Source organism: Porites lutea, chromosome 10, assembly GCF_958299795.1.
Source record: "Porites lutea chromosome 10, jaPorLute2.1, whole genome shotgun sequence".
NCBI lineage: Eukaryota > Metazoa > Cnidaria > Anthozoa > Scleractinia > Poritidae > Porites > Porites lutea.
The window spans coordinates 5711199-5737520 of NC_133210.1; the positions used below are offsets into that span (position 1 = coordinate 5711199).

The 26322-nt window shown below is 39.6% G+C and overlaps 1 protein-coding gene, 1 long non-coding RNA gene and 1 pseudogene across 3 annotated transcripts in view; 2 read left to right on the top strand and 1 right to left on the bottom strand.

Annotated features, from left to right (window-relative positions):
- Window positions 1–7513: 7513 nt before the first annotated feature.
- On the top strand, window positions 7514–9072 carry LOC140949418 (galanin receptor type 1-like). Its single transcript, XM_073398579.1, has one exon. It carries the CDS (start codon window positions 7654–7656, stop codon window positions 9070–9072), a length of 1419 nt encoding a protein of 472 aa, XP_073254680.1. The 5' UTR covers window positions 7514–7653.
- A 6517-nt stretch (window positions 9073–15589) lies between these two features.
- Window positions 15590–16538, top strand: LOC140950925 (uncharacterized; annotated as a pseudogene).
- A 125-nt stretch (window positions 16539–16663) lies between these two features.
- LOC140950552 (uncharacterized) overlaps window positions 16664–26322 on the bottom strand; it is a 25693-nt gene continuing 16034 nt past the window's right edge. For both annotated transcript variants that reach the window (XR_012167198.1, XR_012167197.1), the window contains exon 4: window positions 16664–17103. This is a non-coding gene — a long non-coding RNA (uncharacterized lncRNA). The remainder of the gene's footprint in view (window positions 17104–26322) is intronic.

Below are 26322 nucleotides of genomic sequence, written 5' to 3' on the forward strand. Positions count from 1 at the left end.
TTAGACTGCTACATGCACTGTGTAGTGCGAGAGAGAAAAGAAGAAAAACCTCTGTTCAAGCAGACTCTCAGGGTAACGTTTCGCATTATCACGAGCTTATGATGTTGTGTTTGGCCTGTCAACTCTTATCACTAACTGATATTATTTCACAATTTATGCGAAATAGAATTCCCTGCCAGTGGGACGCTGGAACAAGATTAGCGACGGCGTTACGCAGACGTCCCTTTTCCGCGTGCAACAAAGGAAATAGGAGACGTCTGCACGCAGGCAACCTCGGCTGTAGTTCTCTTAGTGGAAGTGACGCACTCTTCCTCTTTAGTGTCAGGTCATGGGTGTGTGTAGTCCTGCATAGGACTGTTGTTGACAGTGACTGACGTTTAGGCAATCTGCGCGGTAGTCATCCTCAGAGTTAAAGGACCTACAAACCGTTTACCTTGAAGCTACTTGACAGTGTCTTGTCATCCTCTGTCATCGTAATGTTCAAGAGCCACTTGGTGATGCCAACGTCTTGCGATGCCCCTGGATAATGTCCTGGGGTAGTTGCTTTTCACAATTTATACCTTGAATTCCATAATGCTGCGCTACGGGATGTTATGTTGAGTGACTTTAAACTATTTGTGTCCTTCAGGGTCTATGGCTGCCTTGAATGACAACCATTTAAGGGGTTTACCTCGGTGTAATAACCTGTGAACTTTTTCTATGTTTCGCGCCTTTAGTTTTTCTAGGTTCTGTTGTGTTTACTTCTTTGTTTTCTTTGTTTTCTTTGTTTACGTCACCCTTGAGGTTGACAGGTTCTTACACCGAGGATGAGCCCATTTTAGCTTGGTTACATAAATGGCGTTTAGAGAAGAGAACGCGAAGAAAATTAGGCTAAGCGTCTAAGACAGATTTAGATTTCGTCTTTATCTATATGGACCTTAGCATTGCATTTCATAGCAACTACACATTCAATAGCCTGCGAAAACATCCGTTTCTCCACGCTCTTCGCCAATTAAAAGTGTCTTTTTGCATGCGAGTCTTTGCTACGATAGGTAAGCCGAGTACAATGTGTTAAAGACTTATTGATTACACTATTGGTTTATGTAGAGAAGGATGAAATGATGTCGATTTAATATCTCTCATCCGAAATTCCCTTTTTACTACAGTGGAGCCCCGTTAATATGGTCACTAATAGGCCAAAACATTTTGGCCTATTGTATTAACGGGTGACCGTATTAACGAGGATTTTTTTTTTACAAGAAAATGTATGGTCGTTTTGCCAGGCGGCCAAAAAAAAGTGGTCGTAATAACGAGGTAGCCGCAAGGCGGGGTTTCACCGTACGCTTATTATATAAATCCTAAAGTTAGGTGAGGACTTGCATGAATTCTTTTCCCGTGCTTCCTTGTGGACGAGTTGGGCAAGGATTTTTTTTATGGAAACTGACCAACCCGTAATCCCCTGCCCCTTCAAAAATTGAATGGTCCGTCACTAAGAGAGTATAGACCTTAGGAATGAGGTGTTGATGGCGCACTTAGTTTTTTTTTTTGTTCCTTGCGTGCGATTTTCCATGAAAGTTCACCCAAAATTGGAGGGTTGTACAATACTCAACACTTGTTCAAGTGGAGAAAGTCGTGATGTGTGTGTTTCAATACACCTTTCCACGGATTTTTCAACTTTTGACATGCACCAGTTATGAAAAATCCGTCGACTTTGCTGGAAAGAGCAGCTTAAAATTTGTAAACTTGCTAAGTTTGAAAGTGATACGTCTTAAAAGAGCGGAGATATTGCTCCTCAAAGTCACCAAAATTTACAGACTTTCGTATGGTGGGTAGACTACGAGCAGTCTCTCTTTTTTCTTGGTCCGTCGAGCAAAACGCCCTAAGAGACACGCAAATGACCACGCGCGTGACTGAAGGCCCGAGACGGGATTTGTGAGGAGCTAGATTTTCGTTAGTTTTCATCAAATTGCCTTCAAACTTCGCAATTTTACTAATTGCCAAAGCGCTCTTTCCAGCAAAGTCGACGGATTTTTCCTAACTTTTTCATGACAAAAGTTGTCAAAAACCGTGGAAAAATCTATTTGTACGAGTGGTAAAGAGGTGAGATTAGCGGCTTTGAATTCATGCATTTCGTACTAGTGTTAAATGGGTGAGACACAAATTCTGTCTCTAATGAGATGCTATTTCACCAGTTCTACGACTCGTACAAGTCGCACCACTTGACAGGACCCATGCTCTGCACTACTTGTTTAAAAAAGGATTTTCATATCACTTGCTTTACACTTAGCCTTGCTTTAGCCTGCGTAGCAGGCGTTAAAAAGGGTAGGGAATAGAGAAAAAGGGAAAAAGGGAAAAAGGTAGGGGGGTAGAGGAGAGAGGGGAAGGGACGCCTGCTATAAGAACCCCCTTTTATTCATTTCTGCGGACGCTGGCGTCCACAAATTCCTGATTGGCTGAGCCGTAACGAGTAACTTATTGGCGTGTATCCTGGTGTGTATTAGTGTGAGAGACAAACATGACGAAGGCATCCAGAAAATGTGTTCTACTGGCATAAGCTTTGGAAGATCAAAATTACTCCAATCATGTAGCAACTTCACGTTAAAACCCGAACTAAAACCAACTGTAACAGCTTGTTTAGCAGGCAGTGATTCTCAGGAGGTTTTGTATACTGGATTTCTCCATACACCGAGCAGCGATTCAAAGCGATTGCGATTCTTGCCAGACATCTGCAATGCCGATTTTCAAAAGACCTCCTTTTCCGCAAAAACATATACCGTCTTGAATGGAGTCTTAAATGGTTTGCAACGAGAGAGCTGAAGCTTTGGTAAAAACTATCCGTTGAGCGTTTTGACAATTGTTTATAATTCTCCTTTACTTTCATTATTCGCGTCTCAGGCTGGCCAGTGTTCTTTTCTTTGTGACCATCAAGGCGCTCGATGAGGTTGTAAGACAAAAGGTCTTGTGTATTCACACGAAACTGATCATTGTTTGTCGTAGACTGCGAGCGGTAAAAAAATGAGAGACTGCTCGTAGTCTATGTTTGTCGTGTTTGCTGCGGGAGTAAGAACCGGCTCTTATAGCAGGCGCTCCCTTCCCTTTTCCCTCTTTCGTGCTTTTCTCCCTCCCCCTTTTGCGCCTGCCACGCAGGCTACCTTGCTTTGAAACAGAGGCTTAGAGAAACTCAGAAATGGCCTAGCCACTCAACCATGACAGGATGGCAAGAGTTTCTTTTTCCCATAAAATTTCAACCCGTTTATTTCTTTTTGTTGACTTTTTGAGGTACAAGTTCAGTAATAAAGTTCACTAACTGGGTGTATCTTTTTCCGATGAATAAATCAGCGTTGTGTATAGGTTTACCTTCTCGAACAATCCGAATTAAACTCACTACAGCTAAAGCTTATTATTGCGTCGCGCAAAATACACAAATGATACACAAGACGAACGGAAACTTTGTTTTACAAAAAAATATTCGCGCAAGGGAAAATTAAATGAAAAAATTCTTGCACGCCAATTAATCCGAAAAAATATTCAAGCTATGGCCTAAAATAAATTCATACAAGGAATTTGATAACGAAAAAAAATTCCTGCGGCTCGAAAATTCCCCTCCCCCCATAACTTTTCTAATGGTACGTCCCTTATTGCTTACTCTTTCGTGCTAGTCGATTTCCTGTTTGTCATCAAAACAAAAAAAATTAAATGTTAAAAGTCAGACAAACGTTTCAAATTAGTCTCACTGACGTCAATTGATCGTGTGCTATTTATGCGGTTGGAACTATCTCTAACCCCCACCCCTCTACAATATTACTAATGGCCCCTATGACCAACATGTGGTGGAAGTATAACAGGCAGTTGCTCGCAGTACGTTGGTTGGTTGACTGTTTCAAATACGTTTATCAGGTGGTCGGTGAGATGATCTAGTTGTTGCTATAATGCTGGCCACATAATAGCTAAATTTTTTTGATTGACAAGAAAATTTCATTAGATAAGCCCTTGACATTAAGAAGTATTACAAAATACGACAATATTTAAGCAATAGAAAACGTTTTCCATGTATAAACACGAGAGGGGTTGGGAGAATTCGAGACAGTTATGAAAACCCGAGACGAAGTCGAGGGCTTACGTAACCGTCGAGAATTCTCCCAACGCCTCGAGTGTTTATATCAGGCTATGCAAACACAGGAAAAAAGTTTTCTATTGCTTTTATAAAATAACTTTCCGGAGAAAAAAAACGCAAAACCATCTGTATGGCACTGATTAAAAGAGAAATTCTTACCAGTCGCAAAATCATGTCCACGAAGTCTTGCACGCGTAATCAGTTCTTGTTTTGCAAAAAGATGCTTTGCAAAATACGGATTTTTCTCGCTTCAAATGTAGTATTTAGTGTAGCAATTTTCGAATTAGTGATACAATTTACATTTAATGTGCCTTTTGAGCTAAATTTTGGATATAAAAGAAATAACTAAATTACTTAATTAATTATTAACAGCCAATTAACTAACAACTGACAAATGGCCTTAAATTTAACTGACAACTGACATTTGTACCCCCCCATCCAGACCCTCTATTATCATCGAGATTAAACTCTTCGAAATCAATGAAAATAATTTTCTTGTTTCATATGATGTCTCAGTGCTTTTCACAAATGCACCGTTAAGGTGGATTTCCACTGTCACGTAATAATTATAATTATTATATAATAATTATTCTTACGTGCGTATTAAGGAAATAAAGAGGTTAAGCTTCACGTTTACGAAAAATGGAAAACGCGAATTTGTACCACGAGACCAAGTTTCTTTTCATTTACTTGTCGTTTAAGCCTGGTTTCCATATCATCGCTACGATCGCTGAGAAAAAAAAAAGTTGAGCAGTCGCAGCGATCATATGGAAACCACTTTCCAGCGATCGTAGCGATCGCAGCGACGACGATCGCTGAGGTGGAAAAAGTTCTATCCCAGAGATCGTTGTCGCTACGATCGCTGGAGAGTGGTTTCCATATGATCGCTGAACCTTTTTTCTCTCAGCGATCGCAGCGATCATATGGAAACCGGGCTTTACTGTTCATTATTACTCAGCTGCCCCTTTCAGAGCAAGCCCGGTTATAAATTTGGTTTTCGATCGTCTGTGCAGAAAAACGGTCTCCCGGGGGAGGAAAGACACGAGGGTCTGGTACCGAGAAACGATGTTCTCACAACTGGTTTCATACGATTTTGACTTTTGGTAAGAAAATCACTCCAACCAGAGGTAAACCAAGCTCGAAAACTGGGTTTTAGAGAAAAAAAAAGGTTTTAAACCGTTAAATGGGCTCAGGAACCACACAGGAAAGAAGAAATACACACGTTCGTTGGATACAGAAACAATAATTTTTTCTTCCAAACAAATCCATATAGTTAGAATGTTATGAAGCAGCGCCGATGGTCATATGCGAGCTTTAGTCACCTGTGCTCCAACCAGGTCATTTCCCCCGACAACACTAACAACTTAAACGTGCTGTGTTTGCATCCCATTCTGTCAAAATTACTTCTTTCATTAAGGCCAACTTTCTTGTAATTCACTTGTTACTCAGGTTACCGTTATTACCAAGGTGTCGTGAAACTGAATTAAACAGCCGGTGATGTAATACAATTATGAAAAATAAATCATCAGAAAAACAGCATATGCCAAAAAATTACGACATTAAAGGACAGCTTTGACACACTTTTTTTAAAAAAAAGGAAGAAAAGAAAGAAAGAGGCAATGCAAACTCAGTTTCAAAAACATTAAATCATATTGCTGTGCAACATTTGTGCTAGATTTTCTTAGGCCACGGATAGAGTTGCTCTTGGTTGATTTTTTACAGTTTTCAATTTTTTCCCCTGTCATTTTGCACGGTAATTCGTGATAATAGGTGTGAAACAAAGAAAACAATTTAACCAAGCATGAAAGAGAAAGACAAGTTTACAAGCAGAAAGCGCACAAATTCCTCCTCATGGCCACGTGTATGTGTTAAAATACTGGTTCCCGAAAGTTTGTTTGAATGCGACACAAGTCCAACCCCGTTAAGATTTCAGCTCTCGTGATATTTCAGCTGAAAACATACCATAATCTTGTTGGTGTTTATTGAAGGGTTGCGTAATATGTTTTCAGCTTGATGTAGCTATACAACATGGGAACTGTTTAGATTATTAGATCACCTTGAAAGTCATAAATCTTAATCTCAGTGTCACTTCCAAGAACAGTGTAACAACTGAGACTATTGACATAGCTACTTATTCATACTTCAAAATAGTTACAAATGTCAGGCACAAAAGTTTTCCGGTGTCAGCATTGTTTTTATTTGAATGCGCTCATTATACAGGGTAAAATCATTGACACTGGAGGGTGTATTTGTATTTGTAAGATATCAAAGGTTCTGAATCATCTTAAGCCGTTACAGGGTATAACAACACGAAAGAAAATGAACCTTACCGATATTCAAGGTTAGTAAACCCTGTCATTTCTGATCATTAATTTTTTCTCTTGTTTTGGTACGATTGTATACACTTGAATTTCAAGACAGAGAGCAGAATCGCTTTAATTTTGAAGTGTAACGATCAGTTTAACAAGTCAACCAGGCGCAAGATTCGCCCAAGAAATCCCAGTTAACTGAATCGGCCTGAAAGCAAATTATTCTCCCTTCTAATTGTAATAAAACGGATGAGGCTAGCAATGAAAAAGAAGGTAGAGCATTTTTGTTTACAAAGTGCCAGAGTGGTGAAGAAAATGGTCATATTCGGGCTTAGATTTTTTTCCTGCAATTAATAGGTTACGCCAGGAATGAAGAAGACGGTAAAACATTTTCTCAAGAAATTGGAAGAGCCGGTGCAAAAATAGTCATCAGAAAGCCATGATGTCAAAACCTTTTCAAGAAAAACCTATAAAATGACCGGGCATTTACTTTTGGAACTTCGGCTTCTAAATATTGGCGTTATCTCGAATTTCATTTGACTCTGGAAATCTTCCAAATCCATTAAATCGGTAAACAGCTGCCATTCAATTTCAGCAAAGAAATCGGATTCATCTGTACACAGTGACTAATAATAAGGGATGTAAATCTGTTCCACCAAATGAGTTCCAACGGGAGCACATGAGATGCCCGGGTAATTAATTTAGAACGCCCTCTTCTTCGGCTTCCATAAATATCGGCAGTATTCCGATATTTCATTTGACTCCGGGACGTTTCCGAATGCATTAAATGGTTTAACAGCTGCCACTGAATTTGATCCAAAAAGCCAGAAATACTTCGGCACCAAAGATGTTAATTTTCGCCCCGTAACAGTTCGTAAATCGGCTACCTCAAAGCGATAGAGAACGTTAACTACTGTGCAGCGTTTAATTTTTTCAGACTGAGAGTTTTTAAATCATTCTAGCAACAACTTTATGAGCACGAAATAGCTGCCATGAAAGACTGCATTTTTTCCCAAAAAACTGCCACTAGCTTTCTATCCATGAAAATTCACCAAATTATAAATTGCTTTTCTCCTCGCAGAATTTGCCGCAGTCCATAACAAGACCAGCAACTCTACCAATGCGCCTGCAGGGCCATTTGTCTTTCCGTCAAATATAAAGATAGGAGTGACTATCTTTGCAGTTTCTATCTTCGTCCTCGCGCTCATCGGTAACAGTTTGGTGGTTTACATCGTATGCACAGTAAAGCACATGCGCAGTTCAACCAACATGCTAATTGCCAACATGGCCTTTGCTGACCTCTTGATGACCATAGATATACCGTATATAACTAAATATGTATTCGTGTTTAACCAATGGTTTGGCACGTTTATGGGCACTGTATTATGCAAATTCTTTCACTCTGCTCAAGTTGGATCCTTGGCCGCGTCAGTGTTCAGTTTAGTGGCCATTTCCCTGGATCGGAGTTTTGCCATCTTGTTTCCAATGAAGACGATCATGACTCAAAATGTTCTGCGTTTCACGATGGCGGTAGTGTGGTTGTGCGCTCTGGCATTAACAATTCCACTTGCGCTGGCAAGTACGGTACGGTATGTTGAAGGAAGGGATAAATTTATCTGTTTTGAAGCCTGGGGAGTCATGTCATACCAAGCCTACATCATAGTGCTGTTGGTGACTGGTTACGCCATTCCTCTGCTGATCATCGCCCTTTTCTACAGTCTGGCTGGATTACGCCTCTGCAGCAGAAAATTACCAGGTCATTCCAATTTAGCTGCAGCAAAAAGAGTCCGCTCCTCTAGCCGGAGTGCAACTGCCATGTTAATCACGGTGGTTGTTGTGTTTTCCCTGTCTTGGATGCCATTTCATATGCTGGAGATGATAAGAATATATAATGAATCCCTACTTAAGAAAATTCCCTTTGAAATAAAATTTGTTTTCCCGTGGTTTGGTTATGCAAACAGTGCAATTAACCCGATAATCTACGTAATATTCTCAGAAAAGTATCGCCAGGAGTTTTACCGCATTCTGTGTAGAGGACCAAGTAGGATGGACCGCTACAGGAACGCAGTCATTGGTGCTGCAGTTCCACATATGGGGCCACCAAAGTCCAGGGCGGGTAAAGTACAAATCAACACGCCTCAAAATGAAAGATGCGAACCAGCTGAGTTGTCCCTTAACTCGTCCGTCGCTACTGTGCCGTCAACTCTGGAGTCAAGTAAACTTTCGCTGGCTGCCAATTCAATGACGACTCTTGATCCTGATGGAGGATCATTAGCTGTTAATACACCGCATACACTTGATCCTACTGAAAGTCGTGTGTCCTGTGAAAGCTTGTTTGCTGTCGATAATCCACTAGCTCACCAGTCCTCTGAAAGATCATCGGTTGCCAAAATATCTCTACCCTTCGAATCTTCTGCAAATTCGTTGTCTGTTGATATCGCGTCCCGTGAAGCTTTAGCAATGTCTTTGGTCGTCACTCTACCTTTAACCAAAGACGTCTGTCGCCCGAGCGCATTAGCTACCAATGTACCGCCACCGTGCTTGTGCTATGAAAGCTTACCGTCTACAGACATGACGTCTGCACAGTCATGTGGAAGCTGTAAAGCTACCAAGACTTCCATCGAAGATATATGTATAAATATGTACGAAAGGCAAGATACGAGATTATGATCAACCTGCTTGTTTTGACTTGTGAATAGTTCTTTCTGACCTACAAGATATTTACGTGTCAAAAGATAGAAAAGTGCAACCAGACCGTGTACAAATAAAAATGCCTTAATGTGATGATCATTAATCTAAACTGCTTGATAAAATTTTGGTACTAGCTAGAGTTTTTTCATCTCAATAACAGGTGTACGCGAAACATTTCAGTCGATAATCAACGCCTTTTGCACAATAATGGTGAAACAGCTGTTAAGGGCTAGAATATTGCTCTGTTTTGGGTTCAAACGGTGGCCTATTTATTTATGTCTTGTAAAGTCCTCAGCTTTCACGAGGTACGATCAATCTTGCAAATTTCAATATTTTTACTGATTCTCACAAGGCAAGCTTATCAATTTACCATTATTAAACTCACAAACTCACAATCGCTTCATATTCCCTTATTTAAACCGGCGAGTGGCCAGAGAGGCTTCTATTACAGAACAGTGAAGATATGGAACTCATTGGACAATGAATTAAAACTAAGCAAAGATGTTTTAAGCTTCAAACGAAAGCTCAAAAGTAAGCTACTTTGCTCGGCATAGAACTTTATAAACGATGTTTCTTGTATGTTATGTATGATCGTATATAGCGATTAATTTTTAGCTCTTAGATAATTTTACCAATCCACTTTGTATGTATTTACTGTACTCCTTTTTGTTGGTAATATTTTTTGTAATTATCTTTGAAAAGCCTTGTATAAGGAAAGATAATAAAGGTAGTATGTGTGATGTATGCATTATCCGAATGGAGTGTATGAAAGGGGTTTATCCGTAAAGCTCAAGGGAATGGAGGTGGTACACTTCAGAGTAAAATTTTGACGAAGTGCAGAGGCTGCTTCATTTTCCCAGTCTTCGCCAGCCCCATCCTAGTCGCACGAATTGGACTCTGGCCATTTTCCTTAAGTTAAGTCAATTTGGCTTCCTGTACGCATTGCGAGTCCATTTTATCTTGAGACAGAGGTTGGCTCTAATACTCCTTGGATTGTTTTAGATAACCCGAGTCTTTAGTATTTCCCAGGTATTTATCGTTATCGTTACTCATCTCTTTGAGACCTTAGCTCAAGACCTGTGCAACATTACTGCCTTCAGGGAGGTCTCTAACGCAGGTTCCAGTAGTCCAGAAAACGATTCTTCAGGCAGGCTGGAAGAGTCGCACAATGGATGAAAGGAATCGCTCGCAGGTAAAGTGATTATTTCGATCGGACTATCACCGGAGGTAGACGACGATAACTCAGAACCAGGTTCGTGTTTCTCCTCATGCAACCACTGGTGAAGAGCCTAACACCATTGCTGGGCTTTAAAACTCAAGCGATGGAGACGCGTGGGCCAGAATATTTTGCGGTTGCGTAATTTTAACGTCACGCAGTACACTGAATGATTCTTGAGCTCGCTCGATGGGATTGCCGTAAAATGGAACAGGAGGGTACGTGTAACTAGAGGGTCCTTGCAAAACCTGATACACATGTGGTCAAAACTGTGATGGCTTCACAGCAGCTGAAGGAAATCTAGTAACTTGCTGGACTGCACCAGGCATCATCACTTGATTTCTGTACTGATGGTATGGTATGAATATCTGGGACTGGGGCTGCAAAACGTGGGGTAAAAACCATTGGTCGAATCTGATTGGGGTAGCCAAATGATGAGAAATAAGACTTGAAAATAGGAAGGGCCTGCTGTGGTTTTTAAATGCTCCGTACTGGTTTTCAGAAGGTGGAAAATACCCCTGTGGATAATTCACACCTGCAGCATAAGGCATCGGATATACTCCTTCATTCATGCTCTCCACCCCCGCTGTTTGATGAGGACACTGTTGCACCATGTCGGGTGTAAACCCTCGCTCCGCGCCGGGTATAGGTTGACGTGAAAATATGTCCACTGAAGACTCATCACTTGAACTAGTGGTATCTGCTGAAAGTTCAGCTTGTTTCGGACTCGGTTTTCTTGTCATTTTTCCTAATGGAGAAATGTCACTAACGCTTATTGGTTTGGTTTACTTATTACCTGGATTTTGTATCTTTTGATTGATTGTTTTCTTCCCCTTCATCAACTACTTTGTGCTTTCTTCTGCAAGTCCACAGATTCTCTTTTAGCCCTGGCGTACCTTGTGTACTTCTTTACAGGTTTGGTAAGTGTCTTAAACCTCTTTTTTTCTCCACTCCGTCCTCGACTTTAAAGCAAATGGTCTTGCTCAGACTTCAGCTTCTGAGACATTACTTTGAGGTTTCTTGCCAACGACATCAGGTTTTCGACATTCATTTGCTTCAGAAGAGAAAGGGGTAGCCTTGGAACCAGTACTTGAAGATGGTTTTTCCGCCTTTTTTTCGTACTCGGTTTTCTTATCATTTTTCCTAATGGAGTGTATGAAACATCTTCATTCATAAGGCTCAGGGGAGTGAAGGTAGTGCACTTCAGAGTAAAGTTTTGAAGAGTTGCAGAGGCGGCTACACTGTGCCAGTCCTCGCCACCTCTTTTCTGGTCGCACGAATTGGATTCTGGTCGTTTTTCTTCAGTAGTCAACTTGGCTTGATCCTCTTCTAACTCGTCTGTAGTAGTTTTCTATTTAACTCAGGTAGCTATGAATATGGTTTACCTCCCTGGTTTTGAAATCCTTTCCCGCTAAAGTGCAAGAGCACGAATTTAGCCACTTTGCGTTTAATTCCATAGTTTTTCATAGTTTCAAAAGATATCTTATAAGAAGCAGCACTCTTCAAAGATTGTCATCAAAGAGTTGTATGTCATCCCCTCTTTCAGTAACTTCTTGATCGCCATGTTCTTGCTACATGCATCCAGTTTAAAAAAATTCTCAAAGGCAGAACAAAAGGGACAAATCGTTTAAAAAAATTTTAAAAACTCACGACTAAATCAAACTGTTACAACTGATGAGACACACGCCGGCAGCCCCGCGAAGATCTGAGAACGAGTTGTTAAATGTCCCTACCCCTGAAAACAATACAGAAATCTAAAGTACCGGTAGATCTATAATAAATTATTGAATATTAAGGTGATTCCTTTGTTTTGCACCGCATGGTCTATTTGACATAACAGTCGCGATGTTTACGAGAGGTACTGATTATAGGGATTTGATTGGAAAAATTTTGATGTTTTTGGAGCAAAAGGTCGCCTGTGGGAGGTGTTTGCACATGTAGTTCGACTCTAATACACTGATCTTCGAAACGTTTAGTCTATAGCTCTTTTCCTTTTGTACTTTCGGGATAGTGTGGCTGCACGTTTTCTTCTGACAGAAAAAAGCAAGAGACCAGGAGCATTAACGTATCGTTTACCAATTTTTAATCTTCATTATAAACTAAGGATCAAGCCTTCGTATAACATCAGTATGAGTGTGCAACAACAAGAAAAATTAACAATTATTGGACGAGGTTGAGCAAAATATCGTGATTTGTCTGTGGCGAGCACATAACTTACTAATTGATCTGCGAGACCCTGACAAATCAAGATATCTTGCGATAACCGAGTTCAATAATTGTTTTATCATTTGATCACCGAGTTTGTTTTTTTAATGAACATCCTCGGGAAGCTAAGCGATCGGCCATTTTCACGCAAAAGCGATCGCAAGAAGGAGAAAAGCACGGTCTCCTTTACGCATGTGCAGAATATTATTTGCAGCCAAACACAGTTGGACGGCACTGCCCATGAGCAGACCATTATTTGTAGGCAGTTATTTGCAGGTCACGTGGTGGGCTCTCGGCCAATGAAAAGAAAGATAATATCAATTATGAACTTTTAAAAAGGAAAAGGAAAGATTCAAACCATCCAGATAAACTATGATTAAATAACGTTAAGTCAGACAAAACTAATAAAATCATCTACGCATCACATTTAACTGCTTAATTATAGTAGTCTAGTGCTTAGCATTATCAACCATTTTCAAGCGTTTGCTGTTTAGAGATGCTCTCCTTTTCTGCCAGTCTTCCATTTCACTCTGTGCGGTTTTCCTCTCTTTGTAGGCAATTTCCATTAGGCCTTGAGCTACAACCACTTTGTTCATAAAATCTTTAGACTTCACTGCATCGCAGCTAATCTCTGAAGAAGTATTGTTTTAGAACAGCAGTTAGTGAAAAACTTGTTTGCTACAGTCTCTGTAAGAGTTTCTACGAAGACATGTTACTACTTTCGAACTCTTACAAAGAGCGTGATAGTATAAAGTGCTACAGATCTATATGGATATGCTCAAGCAAGATAAGCACAACCCCCCTCCCTCAAATTCTATCATTGGGAAGAAATCTGACGAGAAAGCTCACAAAAATAGCTAAAATAACTTACCAGTCATTGATAGAGGTTGTCAAGCGCTTTCAACGACATTGGTCATCAGTAATTTCTGGAGAGAAAGAATAGGGATTTTAGGAAAAATTGTAAAAACATTGGGCTTCTTAGGGATAAGGAAAATAATTAGGGATTTTTAGGGTCCCCAACATGCCTGATATTACTTTTTGTAAGTCTGGTAGAGAGAATTATAGACCTTGTCACGGTTTTCGACGCCATCTTGGCGAGTAGGCAAACGCGTGAGAAATTACAGTGATTGTATGAGAATCTAATGTCGACACATTTCCGTAGAACGACTGTTCTGAAAAAAATATGATTTGTAAACTAACGCTTCACTCCTAAGGATTCTCCTGAAAAAATTTGAGGGCGGTACATGCACTAGAAGACTTAGAACCACTTTTTAAAATTTTCTATACATTTGTCTGTAAGTAAGTCCCGGGAAAATTACAGACAAATATATGGAAAATCTAAGGAAGCCAAAGACCGTGAGAAAAGCAAACAAATTCAGGCTCAGAGAGCAAAACTTTCCCAGAAATTGTTGATTGGAAGAAGCATGAAAGACTTGGAAGTGAGTGGGTTAGAGGTGCAAGAAAAGAAGAGCAGAACTGAGGTGGCAAAAGCTATTGGAAGAGTTAGTAAACATGGAGATGAACGACGGAGGCTTCTTTCAATTGTGGCGTGGACCTTCAGTCAATCAGTACTGCAGTCCTACTTCAGTTGCTCAAAGAGCACCATAACAGCAGCCAGAGTTCATGCTATATTATTTGGCAGGGGCGGTGTCCCTCAAGATGGACTCCACTTTACGAGGCAGGCTGTTAGTCCAGAAGTAATTCATGAATTAGATGAATTCCTTCACCAGGATGAAATATCCCGTCCATCATCCTGCAGGAGTGTTCTCGTGGATGGAAAGGAAACTAGTGTTCGATACTGGCAGTAAGGAGCTTAAGCGCGAGGACTTTTCAAGACGACGCCGCCGTCAATGAACGGTTGAGACTGGGAGTAGGTCCATTGCGCATGACGTACCCCTGACAAACGACGTCGCCCAGCCACCGACGACCGACGTGAGTTTGGACAATTTGACGGCGTACTGGAAACGTGAGTGATTTATGAGATTTTATTGCTTCATTGTTTGTCTGTCTTTCGGAAGTAAGTGTTAATTTTTTGGATGTTTAAAGGTTATTTTCTTTTGCAATCTAGTGTTTATGTATGGAAAACGTTTTCTGCAGTTTTTCTGGTGAAGTTGACATAGTTTAAGTGCCCCTAACCCTTCAATTTGTGTTCTTTTGGTAGATTTCCATATCTTTCAAGAACTCATTTTGGAAAAAATTTTTTTTTTTACGAGCGCTAAAAGTTACTGAAATTTTTAACTTTTCGTGCGCTATGAGCCCCGTTGGACAAATTTTTGTCTCGTGGGCACATTAGGAACGAGCCAATGAGAAGCGTCGGATATTTGACACTTTTTTAGCTGTGACGTAAGAAAAGGACACCATTCCAAAGCACGAAGCATTGAAAGTATGGTGCAATCGAAGATTATTTCTTAAGCTTACAATTGGTTTGAAAATATGTCCTCTTCCGAAGAGTTTTCGGACACAAGTAGCGAGGAGTATCTTTCAGACGATTCAGAATGCCTTGACTTTGAAGAAATAAAGACGCCGGGGTCCAGTGTTTGCGCGACTCATTCACGAACTTTATCCATCGTTGTCTTCTTCGGCGGACTTCAGGCCTCGGATATCAGAAGGAATCTTATGCATGTTGATTCCTTTCTCTTTATTTCGAGAGTTGCTGCATCCAAAAACCACACATTTTTCAACCATTTTCTCTCGTTTACAATAAAGCATTACCGCGAATCTTCGCATATTTTTGCACGATGTCCTTTTCTTACGTCACGCTCCATATTTGGACACATTTGGCCGAGTGAGGGACTAATGCGAACGATAGGTGAAAAAATCGACAAGACTGCCTTCACTCATGTTTTAGCGCTCGTAAAAAAAAAAGGATTCAATATTTCTGAAATTTTTTTTCGAAAATGAGTTCTTGAAAGATATGGAAATCTACCACAAGAAAACAAATTGAAGGGTTAAGGGCACTTTAAGTTTGGTTATCCTTACTCAACCTCCCTTAAAGCCGTTATCAAATACCTTTCAGAAAGTACAACTTTCAAGTTTATTCAGAGGGCAAGCAAACATTAAAAAAAATTATGGCTATTGACATTTTTCTGTTGATTTATTTTTAGAGTAATGCAGTGGAAACCGGAGCATGATGCCATATTTTTAAGAGAGGTCCTTGCTTCAGATCTCTATTCCACTCACAAAGGTAGCTCTGAAAGGGGAAAAATTTGGTCACAGCTTGCTGAAAAGTTGAATGAAGTGTCTAGCTGTAAATTCATTGTTACACAAAACTCCCTAAGAGATCGTTTAAAGCTTTTGACGCAGAAGCACAAGCAAAAAATTAGGTCAGAGAAGAGAGCTAGTGGAATAGATCCAGAAATGAATGAGATAGATATAACGCTTGAGGAAATTAGTGAGAAAAAAGTGGCAGAAGAGGAAGATGAGACCAAAAAGAAAAAAAGCCAAGGCAGAAAAGGAGAGTGTAGAGAAAATGAGGTTAAAAGCCACGGAGAAATTGAGTGAGAGCAAGAAAAGAAAGGATAGCAACGAGGAAGCTCGGCCCAAAAAGAGCACAAAGAGTATTGGTGATGCTGTGAGCTACCTACAAGAGAAGTCAAAGCAAGAAATTGCTTTGAGGAAAGAGGAAATCGAACTGAAAAAACAAGAGGAGGGAAGAATTGCCAATTTGTCTGAACAGCAACTTAAAATGCAGCAAGACATACTGCAGATAATCCAGCAGCAACACCAGAATCAGCAAAGACAAAATCAAGAACAGCAGAGACAGCAAGAGAGGTTTCAGCAGCAACAACTTCAAACCATGCAGTCCATTCTAACCCAACGGCAACAACAGTCACAAGCAATGCTTGCTTTGCTTGAAAAATTTGCTACCAAGAAAGATCCCTGGACAAGGGAGGTACTGTACCATGGGTACATCGAGACACACATGACTGGAGACTGAGCCCACTGTATTTACAGCTGTTTTTGTTGTGCATGGTCTTAGTTTAGACACCCAGTAGAATACCACCATCTACATTCCCTAAAGGATTCAGCAAAAACTGTTTGTCTACTTTTAATGATAGAGTCAGTTATAAAACTGACAAATTTAAAAAATAGTTTTTCAGCTTAACTAAGTTGGAGGTTTTACAGACTCATATTTGGAATATATTTTTCTCAGTTTCATACAAGTTATCTTTTGTCAAAAATACTTAGAGTCAAACAAAATAATCTTGCAGGCTTGGGGGATCTAGCTGAAAATACTGTAAGGTTTCATTTCCATATAAACATGTAAGGGCATTTCGTAGTAAGGCAGATACAACATTCATTTTGCCAACGCTGAGCCCCACTTTCAGATTTTTCTTGAAGTCTATAAATTTAAAGTAGTTTTGGACATCTGCAAATAGCCATTCAACCGATGTTCATTGACTGGTTGTAAAGCTGCTTCTGAGGGGTGAGGTAAGCATCTCTAAAGGGGCCATGCGGATGAACCCTTGGGGGGTAGGCAGGGTCCCCATATATGTACATTGGCTGCCCTGTTGTTGAAAATGTATATTCTTCAAGATCTTGTAGTAGTCCAGAATCTCTGAGCATACTGGCATCATGCCTCTTTCCCTCTAGAATAAATAGGGAATATCTTATTAAAAACCTTCATATAGACATTTATTGTTTAGATGCAATTAAAGTCAATCTATTTCAAGTGACCAATCTTTTAATAATACACAGGCTTTGGTTATGAATGTTTTTGGCATTATAAGGGACTGATCAATATACCAAGTAAAACCATAACCTTTATAACATTGATATAGGTACAGTTAGATGAGAGAATATTCCATTTCCCTTGCATAATTTTTTTTATTATTTTAACTACTTCACACTATGTGTGTACCCTGTTCAACATCAGTCCATTGTATTGTTGCACGTGTGGTCCAGTCAAGACTACTTGCAGCAATATACAGTATATGGTTTTTTTTGTCTTTGTCAAAGTTCACATAGCCCGTGACAGAGTTAGTGTTTGGCATTAGCATTTAAACGAGTGAATTTTTCTGTTGGTTAAGATCAATATTTTGTGGTTCATTTTATTGGAAGGGCTTTGTCATCAGTCTTTAAAGTTTGTTTTAGGTGGAAGAGGGTCAGAAAAACATTGAAGTAATCGACTTATGGTTGGAAGACACAAAACAAGATGCCTGGTTCACCCAAAGTGCCCTGGACATTGGTTTTAGGTGGTTAGAAAGTGTTTTAGGGTTTTCAGTCTACTTTTTTTCTGGTAAGTGAATAAAAGTTAATGGTCAAATAGATTAAAAATTTGGAGGCTAGAAAAGGGGCAGGTCTGTAATACTCGATTATTTCAAAGCTCCTTCATGTTTGAGAACACTGCTGGAGTAAAGGTAATTTACAGGTACACAGTATGGGCAAAATATGCCAACTATATTCTTGTTTTCTTTCATTATTATATGGAACAAGTTTCATGATATTCATCCCCTCAGGCTCTTATTAAATTTGATAGAGAATCTTTCAAGATTTGATTTCTTATGGTTGTACTTATGATACTTTAAATTTCCATTTGAAACCCCTAAGAAATTTGGATTTTTTAATTGGCCAATCACCCTCAAGGAAATATGCTGATATTGAAATTATAGAAACAGTATAATAAAAATGGGTTTAAAATGCTACTACAATTATTCGTACATGTAGTAGGATCTTTGAGTGCAGGCAAACGTTGTAAACACAGCCATGTAACAATGTATACCAGTATTAATATTTTACCCTGTGCTTAAACCCTCTTTTTCTCTTTTTCTTAGACAATGGACCACATTATCACAACAGTGGGGTTCTTTTCTACTTAGCGGAGGTCAACAACGTTTTCAATTTTCCGTTGAAAGAGTATAATAACTTCGAAACTGGAGAGGGAAAGTCCAGGCTCGATTGACAATTTGCACATATCAGCCACAAAATTGTACGCTGGTTGCGGTTGGGTAATTATGATTTGGAAAGTGGAGAGCAAGTGGCAGATTTGATAAAGGTAATTGTTTTATTCCCAGTTAGCAGATGGGACGGTTGGAAAGGGTCTTCCTGTAAGTACCTGGAAATTCAAGTTATGGCAGTTTCGCAGTGTTCCATACAGATGCGATGAACAAATGACATATTATTGAAGACCTGAAAATACCCTCAACAATACCCACACAAAAGCAAACCATCAATAGTTTCCACAACACTGAGAAGCATTAGTATTGTCAGTTCACATAGTAATAATACAGTGATACAGTGTTGTAGTCGTTTATTACTGATTAGGCATTGTTTTTATATGTGTATTTTGTATTGTTGTGAAAGCCGTAAGTTAGATAGCTCATTGGGTTATTACGTCACCTTCGTTAAATGAAGAATATTGTACATAGCTTGTCAGAAAGCAAATTAAGATATGCTCTAAAGTAGTTTTACATCTCATGTTAGAAAAAAGCTGTTTGACTATGAATAAAAGATTGATGGGATAAGTAAACCTCCTTCTTTTTGATAGTTATATTATCTGGAAATAAGAAATCAAGTAACACGTAGAACAAAGGAAAAATTAACATGATCATGCCATATGGACCAATATTGTTTCGTGACATTACATATATGGCCATAATTATTATGAAAACTTTGTTTCTAAAGACAATGAAGAATGCATCTTGCAAGAAATTAATCATTGATCGCTCTAAGGCTAAGAAAGTTGGAACCTTGAAAGACAGTTCCTGTATGAGAATTTCACATTTCCTGTGAAAGGCGATTTCACTGGTGGTATAGTATTGAGATGCTTGGCAGGCATCGGGCAAACCATCAGCAAGTCCAAGGTTCAGCTTTCACAACAAACTAGATGGCCTGAAAACCCTGCTGTCCAAGCTCTTCTCAAAAGAAGAGTTGGCTTTTTCTTAGTTTCAGGGCAGCAGAGACGTGCCCTTAAAAAAGAATCTCGACAATTACTTTATGGTAAGTAATAATAATAATTTATTATTTTCCGGCACATGAAGAGTTTACACGTTTCTTAAATTTAAATAGACTTATGACAATTAAGAAGAAAACAACAATAGCTTTATAATAAATGATCCTTTTAGTATTTGGTAAGATAGGGTTTTTCAATTCCTACAATCAAATGTCAATTAAAACCCATCTCTTTTAATTGTCAATTTTTAGTGGCCATGAAGAAATACAACTGCTCGCAGGAGGAAGTTAACAATATGATAAGAGGACAACAAAAAAGTTGACAAAACAATTCAAGAAGTAATAGTAAATATTGATTTTTTTAATATGATATGGCACATTTTGTAGAATAATCGAATTTGATGTGCAATAGATTAAAATGATTTTCACTTTAATTTATATTAAGTCAAACCATTATTTCATGAGAGTTTTAACATTTCACTATTTTAATCCAGGGGGACATTTTTTAAAAATTTAAGTTTTTTGTACTTTGATCAACACAGTCATGTAAAATAGATGATGTAGGTTATTGCGAACTAAAATAAAGGCACAAGTTTTAAAATAATTTTCCAATTTTTGCTGGTCTTTGAATTACTTTTCTGATACTGACCTATTCAGCTTAAAGACTGAGTAAGTCCTATGCCCGGCCCTCCCGCTTGTCTGACCTTAACTTTGCTTTCGGTAATTCCCAGAAATTCCCAAGAATTCCCATCGTTCTTCGTATTATGAAACCTCTGTTTCCGGGAATTCTTTCCCAACAATTTTTCGTACTTGGGCTCCCGAGAATTCTGGGGAATATTAGTGCAAATTAACGCTTAGGTGTTTTCTGGGAGACCCCGAGAATTCCCAGTATTTTTCTGAACAATTTCGCACCGGTTAGGAGATGTTGAGATTAGGGATAGTGGTCACACAGACCGAACCGATCAAAATGAGGACATCAGTAAGCTAACTGATGATGGAGAGGAACAAATGGCCCTTCAGTTTGTCCTGGATGAAGAAGTTGGCTTTCTGGAACCCAGAATTAGAAGTAGTAACATTGAAGACCTTCCCTATGAAGTGTTAGAAAAAATCTTCAAAATCATTTTGATGTTATTACCCGTTTATTTGCTGGTAACGCATGCCATGCGTACCAGAGGTTACGTGGCGTGAATTGAAGACTTAGGGCGGTGGCGCAAAATCTAACTCGAATGTTGCCAAAGGTTTATATCCCCCGTGGTGTAGAATATCATGTAATCAGTGTCCGCAGGATCATCAGGGAATATGGACCCTCAAGCGGTCTGGTGATCGAGCTACGACGGATTATTTCCGGCCCAAAATGGGCAAATACCCGGTTGGCCATTGAAAGAGGAGAGTACGGTTGGTATATGATCAAAATAATTTTTGGAAAGAGATGAGATTGAGGAACACCAAAAAAACAAACAAAGAAACAATATGACTGCCTAAAACACCTAATTGCAGAAAAGTTACCGTTAGTTTTTTGTTGCTAATGTGATATAGCTTTTTTGTGAAAAAAGAAAGTAAGATCGGTATCAAAAGGAAAAATAGGAAAAAGGAATGAAAGGAAAAGCAACATTAACGAGCCCCACTGTAAGTCTCACTGTAAAAGAATCAAAAGAACTGTTAATGTTTTGATAAAGATATGATGTTGAACTTGTGTCGTTACATAAGTTTTTAAGCGCACAAGATGGCACATAGTAAGTGATTACTGACTGTGGTTACAATATTGCATCTGTATGCTTATAATATTATACATTATATTCAAGTTTTGAGAAGTTACAGGACAGCTCTTGTTTTTAACGTGGCACATGGTAAATAATAATAATAAAAAACAAAATGAAAAACGCCTCTCAGAGCACAAATCCAGCCCATAAGTCCTTGAGGCAGCTGCAATTTTCAGTAGGATGAGAGCCTGGGGACGAGGTGCACTTCCAATAAACAAAATGTCCTCGCCCAGTTCATTTGGGCACAGATTTGTGTTGCACGTGGAATAGTGTCATTGACGAGTAAGGGTGATGGGGCCCGCAACTTTGACATCGTAAGATGGGGAACAACTACCTCCTTTATGCCAGCAGGACAGCGGGATATTACAATTTGATACGCGAGTTATTGATGTTTTACTCTTTCACTTCTAAGAGTGTACGAACAAAATCAAAATGTTATTGTCAAAATGTTCTAGTTGATATCTTCGTTCATTTACACTTTGGTTTTCTAAACCATGTGGGCTTGGACTCCACTTTCCAATGATCATCATTACCTCGGACTTTTTTCTCTTCCTAGTCCATGCCGCTGACCATTTACACAAGTGGAGCCAAAGAAGTGGATACGCATGTGGAACATTTATGTCACAAGTATCATCATCATTGTGTGGTGCTTATCCCACCCTGTCACCCTCGAGCCTGGTCCCTTACGCCTTTGTCCCAGCCCGCGTTGGACGCCGCCATGCCTATCATCACTCGGGTGGCTTTTCAATTAGGTCATGTCTCCAATCCCTCACCCTACAGTATTTACAGCGTAATTATCATGTGGTCAAGAATGCTTCCTTAGTGTTGGCTTTGGGGTATTTTGACGAGGCACTTAAGCATGTCTCAGGCGGAACAGGTTGGAGTGTGGCCATCGCTCAAGTCTTAAACAAACCCCTCTATGTCTTTGATTTGGATATGGAACACTGGTATTGGTGGTATCCTACTCTACAGCAATATCAACACTGTGAAGGCATGACCGAGGAACACGTGTGCCTTCCCACGTTACAAGATAACACGGCTATTGTGGGAACACGAGAAGAAGTATGAGTCGTCTATCCCACTTTGGAAACTTTATCCAGACGCTCACCATAAGTAAAAAAGACTATGAAACTCATAAAAAATGTACATGTAACAGGTTCAATAACCATCTTTTTTCAATGAACATTCACAACGATGTTTTCCATGGCCAATATGAAATTCATTATTTTTTGCTAAACGAGTCATCACTTTATCCAACGTGTCGTGCGAAGCGAACGTCTACCGATCATAACCGGTTGCATTCCCACTGGTGACTCTATCAATTTTGATTTAAAAAGGTTCTATACAAAAGGCAACGCGGGCTTGCGGCATATTTCCACCATCATGCCAATCTGTACAACAAACCAAAAAAATCAAAATGAGGGCACTGTTCAACCATTAACAAATACAACCACTATCACTAACGGACAAATTAAGTTCCAACATTCGATGGCAGTGATGAAAATAGCTTGACCTGGGGTATGCCACCGAACAACCACTTGATTCCATCGCAGGTCATCTCCGAGTATTTGCGGAAAGCCTGTGAGGTCACATTTCGGCAACAGATTTTTAGTTAAATATTCGCACCGTCACCGCTTTAACTTCCTCTTGTTTTTGGTGTGACTTATTAATTGACTTGGGCTATGAACGATCATGATCGTCTATGTTTTTCTCTTTAGATGGTCATTTCGTGCTACGAACAATTTTCCTTCCTTCCCTTTTTCAGGTACTCACTACCTGCTAAGAACAAACAATGTCCATCGGAGAAAAAGGCCGACAACTTGTATTTGGTTTGCAAATCATGTTGGATCCATGTACGTCCCGTCTCCATGGTCTGTGAACCCTGTGGCGATTGCGAATTTTTTGATAGCATTGGTTTCGAACTAGACATATTAAAACCAAAAACATTCTTTCGTTCGTAGACAGTCATTGAATAATGACAAATATAATGATTTTTCGAGGATGGCCACTCCAGGGAAAACTCAGTATTGTCAATCACCAAGGATGTTAAAGCTCTTCAAACCAGTTGTAAAAAAATGATTTTCTTTCTTTCTTTTTCTCCTCAGTCAGTCATTGGTTATTAAGTAGAGTCATTATTCATCAACGATGGCCAGTCAAGAAACGGCTGTATCCGCTTTATTAAACCAGTTGCAAAAAGTTGGAGAGCGTGACGTCACCAGGACGTCGCACATGTCCCGTATGTACATAGGGTAATGTCATTAAACAACACAATATGATTTTTCCAAATATGCTGTGCTTTTATTGACTTCCGGTGACCTCATTCACACTGCCACAAATGCGAGGGACCTGGGGAGCATTTTGGGGGTTGACGCATGCGCAGTAGGTCAATGGCTCAAGTGGAAAATGACGTCACAATTATCCAAATTAGGTCACGTGACAACACTAAACAATAGATCTATTGTCTTTGCTGCTCTCTGATTGGTTACATCCTAGTCTAGCCCCTGTTATTACTGAGCGGGTGTGCGGAAGGCAACAAAACAAGTTTAAGACACAAACAAGGAATTTTACACGAAAAAGAAGATAAGAAAGCGACCATTGTTTAAAAAGTACACGCTTTAGGGAGCGCACAAAATGGCACATAGCAAGTAACAACCGACATTGGTTACAATATCGCAAATTATATTCGAGTTTTGAGAAGCTACGGGACAGCTCTTGTTTTTAACGTTGCACATGGTAAATAAAACCAAACAAAACAAAATGAAAAACGCCTTTCAGAGCACAAATCCAGCCAATAAATCCTTGCGGCAGCTGCAATTTTCAGTAGGATGAGAGCCTGGGGACGAGGTGCACTTCCAATAAACAAAATGTCCTTGCCCAGTTCATTTGGGCGCAGATTTGTGTTGTACGTGGAACCGTGTCATTGACGAGTAAGGGTGATGGGGCCCGCAACTTTGACATCGCAAGATGGGGAACAATTACCTCATTTATGCCAGCAGGACAGCGGGATATTACAAGTTGGTACGCGAGTTATTGATGTTTTACTCTTTCACTTCTAAGAGTATACTGACAAAATCAAAATGTTATAAACAAAGAGCTCGAAATTTCACTAGGATTTCGTACCAATACTGAAAACAAATAGTACCATGTCAAAGTGCTCATAAAAGGGTTTCGTCCAGGGGGTCAAGACTTGGAACTTAATTTTTCTAAATACAGTAAACACACACTAATACTACTGATCTGCCGGATAACCTCAGTGACTCTATTTCATGTTATCAAAGCGCTTCTCAGAGCACAACTCCAGCCCATAAGTCCTTGCGGTAGCTGCAATTTTCAGTAGGATGAGAGCCTGGGGACGAGGTGCACTTCCAATAAACAAAATGTCCTGGCTCAGTTCATTTGCGCTGAACACAGATTTGTGTTGTACGTGGAACCGTGTCATTGCAGAGTAAGGGTGATGGGGAAAAAGAAAAAGAAGATAAGAAAGGGACAATTGTTTAAAAGTACACGCTTTAGGGTGCGCACAAGATGGCACATAGTAAGTTATGACTGACTCTGGTTCGAATATTGCATCTGTGTGCTTATAATATTGCAAATTATATTCACGTTTTGAGAAGCTACAGGACAGCTCTTGTTTTTAACGTGGCACATGGTAAATAAAACCAAACAAAACAAAATGAAAAACGCCTCTCAGAGCACAAATCCAGCCCATACGACCTTGCGGCAGCTGTAATTTTCAGTAGGATGAGAGCCTGGGGACGAGGTGCACTTCCAATAAACAAAATGTCCTAGCCCAGTTCATTTGGGCGCAGATTTGTGTTGTACGTGGAACCGTGTCATTGCAGAGTAAGGGTGATGGGGCCTGCAACATTGATATCCTAAGATGGGGAACAATTACCTCATTTATGCCAGCAGGACAGCCGGATATTACAAGTTGGTAAGCGAGTTATTGATGTTTTACTCTTTCACTTCTAAGAGTGTACGAACAAAATCAAAATGTTAATAACAAAGAGCTCGAAATTTCACTAGGATTTCGTCCAATAATGAAAACACATAGTACCATGTGAAAGTGCTCATAAAGGGGTTTCGTCCAGGGGCTCAAGACTGGGAACAGAGCAAGTGAGATTTTGTGTTGAAGGGGCTTTGAGCGACTTACACGCCGCAGGCAACCGTTATCATGTGGACTGTATGACAACTTTTACGTCCCTTAAATCCATAGCTGCAGGCCAAAACGCCAGTAAGATTATCATTAAGTATTACGGTTTTTTCAGGCTTTTTTTATGCCATCTTGGCTGATGACACGACTGATATATAGCCGTTCTGGAACAGCTTATTTTGTATGTGAGATATCTTTCAGGTAAAGGAACAACTGAAGGTTCATTTCTTGGAACATTTGAGCTATCAAACTGCAAAGCCCAGACAACAACTGATAGGATTTGTTCTGTGTGAAATGACCTAGACTTATCAATGAATGAAAGAGCAAGCACTATGACTGGTAGCAGAAATGGCAGCCAAACTGAGGGGGATAGTTCCATGGCTGGTAAATAATCATTGTGTGGCAAACAGGCTTACTCTTGCCTGTTCACAGGCTCCTGATGCAATTCCATACATGAAGAAATTCTAATATATTGTTTCTCAAATGTATCGATCTTTATGACTACTCAGCAGTCAGAACAGTAGGACTTGAGGAAATCCAGAATATTTTTGGAGCACTTGATTTGAAGCTGAAAAAGAGCCAGTGACACACTATATTTTTTTTAAGAGAAACAACGGACAACACTCAAAATTTGGGCCTTTCACGATCTGAATCTTGAGTGTACACTCTTCAGTAAGTTGCAATTTTTTATAGAGTTTGTCAAGAGAGCGAGTGCGAGTAACAAGACAGGAAAAGGAATTTTACACGAAAAAGAAGACGACAAAGCGACAACTGTTTAAAAAGTACCCGCTTTCGGGAGCGCACAAGATGGCACAAATAAGTAATGACTGACTCTGGTTAGAATATCGCATATGTATGCTTATATTGCAAATTATCTTGGAGTTTTGAGAAGCTACAGGACAGCTCTTGTTTTTAACTTGGTGCATGGTAAATAAAAACAAACAAAACAAAATGAAAAACGCCTCTCAGAGCACAAATCCAGCCCATAAGTCCTTGCAGCAGCT